This window comes from Monodelphis domestica, chromosome 5, assembly GCF_027887165.1.
Source record: "Monodelphis domestica isolate mMonDom1 chromosome 5, mMonDom1.pri, whole genome shotgun sequence".
NCBI classification, from domain to species: Eukaryota; Metazoa; Chordata; class Mammalia; order Didelphimorphia; family Didelphidae; genus Monodelphis; species Monodelphis domestica.
Window position 1 is genome coordinate 218206041 of NC_077231.1, and position 3788 is coordinate 218209828.

At 41.7% G+C, this 3788-nt stretch overlaps 1 protein-coding gene across 1 annotated transcript; it reads right to left on the reverse strand.

The window, feature by feature from the left end:
* Nucleotides 1-2431: 2431 nt before the first annotated feature.
* LOC100011591 (olfactory receptor 6V1-like) lies at nt 2432-3379 on the reverse strand. The gene has a single exon (XM_001365544.4). The coding sequence runs from the start codon at nt 3377-3379 to the stop codon at nt 2432-2434; it is 948 nt and encodes a 315-aa protein (XP_001365581.3).
* Between the last annotated feature and the right edge of the window lie 409 nt (nt 3380-3788).

Genomic DNA, 3788 nt, shown 5'->3' on the forward strand with positions numbered 1-3788 from the left:
TGAGGATAATGGAATACAAGGTGGTTGAGGAGATTAAGATAGAGAATGCAGGCCGAGATGGTTCCAGCCTCGGGGAAGGAGAAGGTCAAGAAGAGAGAGACATAGTCATAGAGGAGCCCAGTGGAGCTCCATGGAAGGGAGAAAAGCCAAGAGGAAGTTCATGGGATTGCCTCTGAATTTATTCATGTCCTGCTTGGGCGGTACTCCCAAGGACGTAGTAACCACATCACAAAGTATAGACAATTAAGATTGGGTGGCAAGGTAGAGGGAACACCTTTTGGGCGTGTAGGACGCAACCGCACTTTCCCCGGCAAGTCTCCGAACATGTTAATGGACTTGTGTTGGGCAATAGGTCTCGTGATCAGGTCAAGGTTACCTTCACAAAGCTTATCGGTAAAGCCTCATGCTTGGAGACACAGTAGTAATACAGTCATCTATATTTCATAGATGTGAATATGCTTGGGATGCTACATAGATAGTTAGTATTAGAAAGATTTGAGCATCCAGGTTTCTGTGTCTTGGACCTATAGAAAAAGAGCAGGGCTTAGCAACAGAGAAGAAATTGCATTTGGAATTAGTCTATGAATCTTGGGTCACAGAGATCTTGGTTAGTGACCTGTACCTTCTCTGTATCTCAGTTTCCTCATCTGTAAAATGAGGAAATTGGACTAACTGTTCTCTATGGTTTTCTCTAGTTCCAAATCTTTCATCCTATGTGCAAGAAATTAGTGTGGAAATATCCTGAGAATAATTGTTGTACAAGTAGCTTGTGTTTTCAATGGGGTGCAGTGCAGGATTGGTTCCTTTGTGAAGTATCCCAATGGGAATGGAGATTCAAGAGATTAACTGGGGGGAGAAGGCGTGGAATTAACTTGGGAAAGTCCAGGGATCCTGAGATCTGTAAGCAGGACTTGGCATTTAAATAATATCTTTCCCATTTCACTATTATTTTTTGCAGTGGACAGAGAAAGGGATAGATTATTCTATATCCAGAAAAGAGAAAGATCAACCAATCAGTCAACAAACATTCATTAAATGGCTTATTATGTGCCTAAGGATTCACACAGAAAGAGAGAGAATCAGAGAGACAAAAAGAGACAGAGGGAGAGAGAGAGAGAGAGAGAGAGAGAGAGAGAGAGAGAGAGAGAGAGAGAGAGAGAGAGAGAGAGAGATGAGATGAGATGAGATGAGATGAGATGAGATGAGATGAGATGAGATGAGATGAGATGAGATGAGATGAGATTAAAAAGTAGAGTTAGGGAGCTAAATCATTTCTATGGGGGGAAATGATAAACTAAAGCTTGAGGGGATGAGGGACATGTCTGATCCTAGATGCATGTCTGAGAGGTAATTAGATCTCAAGAACAAGCTTGAATAAAGGCTCAAAGATGCAGAGGAATTAGAGGCAACCTAGATAAGACATCTCTATGGAGTCTACAATTAACTTTTAATGGTGACAGGCATTATAATGATTCTTTCTGATTCTAAATGAGGCCAACCTCCACCGTCATAGAAGGAACTGACAAAAGTCTGAATACAAAATGAAGCATAGAATTCTTCACTTTATTTCCACCATGAATTTTTCTCTAGTATAAGTGATATGAATCTTCTTTCACCACATGTGGAACATGGAAATACACAATGCATGGTATCACATGGGGAAGGGGGAATGAGTGGGAAGGAGAGAGAGAACAATGATGGCAAATGTCAGAAAATGGTTATTGGAAATTGTATCAACATTTAGTCTGGAAAAAACTAAAATACTTTGCAAAAAAAAAAAGTAAATGGGAGCGACTTGACTAGTGACACCTGGTAAGAATTGGTTTTTGGTAAACTACAGCCTTGGTATTGATTACGCTTTACTTTATTCTAGGAATAACCCTATGGGGCTCATCCAACCAATCCCATGGTTCCCTCCTAGCTATGGGTTGCTCGCACCTCTCTGTTGTACCACTCTCTTTGTATGTCCCTTTCTAGTCTCTATATTGTTGTGACCACTTTCCAGGTGCCAATCTCTGTCGTAGACACTGAAATAAAATACAAAAGATGGAGCATATCTGGAAAAGATGTAAGACATTTCAAAGAAATATAAGTGGATGCAAATAAAAACCCAGAAAACAGATTGAAAGAAGAAAATCTTTATAAAGTGATGAAATTCCATTATATATTCTACAGTCCCAGAGAAGCAAGCATCTTCTGGCTTTTTCATGTTGATGAGGCACTTGATGCTTAGTGATTCTAAATGATTAATGAATCCCATAGTTAAAAAAGAGTACAAAAGAAGAAAAAAGTTAAAGGTAGTCTGAAAGAAGAGAAGCTGAGATGCAGAGAGAGAGGGAGTGGGAGAAGCTCAGGAAATGGGAATCCTGAGCTTAACATATGTAGCTGAAATTCCTTGAACTTAGAACATGATCTCTGTTCTCCAGTCTTCTTATCTGAAGCCTTCCGAGTCTTTGGAAAGTATCTTTTTGACAATGTCTTCAATGACCTCTTTGACCTTCTCATTCCGAAAGGTGAAGATGAAAGGGTTGAGGAAGGGGGTCACCAAAGCTGTCATTAATGCCACTACTTTGTTGAGGTCTGTGGAATGGCCCTTGCTGGGTCTCACATAAATGAAAATGGCACTGCCATATCCAAGCACCACCACTGTGAGGTGTGAGGCACAGGTGGAAAAGGCCTTTTGACGGCCAGAGGAAGAAGGAATACGCAGCACTGAAGCCACAATAAAGATGTAGGATATCATGATTAGCAGCATGGTGGTTAATACAAAAAGGAGAGAGAGGAAGAAATCCATGCGTTCAATATGGTGGGTTTCTGAGCAGGAAAGCTTTAATAGTGGGGCAGAATCACAAAAGAAGTGGTCAATGACATTAGGGCCACAGAACCAGAGCCGGGATTTTTGGATGGTGGGGGAAATGATGGAGAAGAAGCCAACCACCCAGCATGCAATCACCATCTTGACACAAACCTGACCACTCATGATGGTTGGGTAGTGCAGAGGACGGCAGATTGCAACATAACGGTCAAAGGCCATTGCAGTGAGAATGAGGAAATCAGTGGAGCCCAGGGAAAAGTAGAAGAATGACTGGATCAGGCATTCAGTCAGGGAGATGGTTTTGTGTGTGGAGAACAGATCAGCCAACAGCCTGGGCACAACAGTGGAGGTAACAAGCATCTCCATGAGGGAAAAGTTACAGAGGAAAAAATACATTGGTGAGTGGAGACGAGAATCAAGGAATGTGATTGTGATGACAAACGAGTTCCCCAGTATGATCAGCACATACACCAAAAGGAAAAATAGGAACAGAAGGATCTGGAACTCCTGGAGATGAGAGAAACCCCAGAGAACGAAGTCCCTGACCACGGTGTGATTGTTCATCATTCTGGACACCAACTCACTGTGCTAGCTGTGAGGTAGGTCAAGTCCATTAAGAAGTCACCCAAGACTAGTCATCTCACCAAGCAACACACACACACACACACACACGCGCGCGCGCACGTGCTCGCGCCCCATGGAATCTTTGGATTATTGGTCTTCCAGATATGAGTCCCTGAAAAATCTTAAGGCAATATAATCCCAATAGCAAAATTTCAAAAGAAGGAAGGATAAGACTTCCTACAAGAAAATTTGCTTGTGGATTTTCACATTTGTTCTAGGTATTTCAGGATCATCTTTTCTTAGAAAAAAAGTTACATCCATCTACTTTTGGATCTAAGTATCGTAATCCCAACAGGAGTCAAATCATGTTACAGCCAACCTAGAAAGTGAACAAAAATGGTCAACCTGG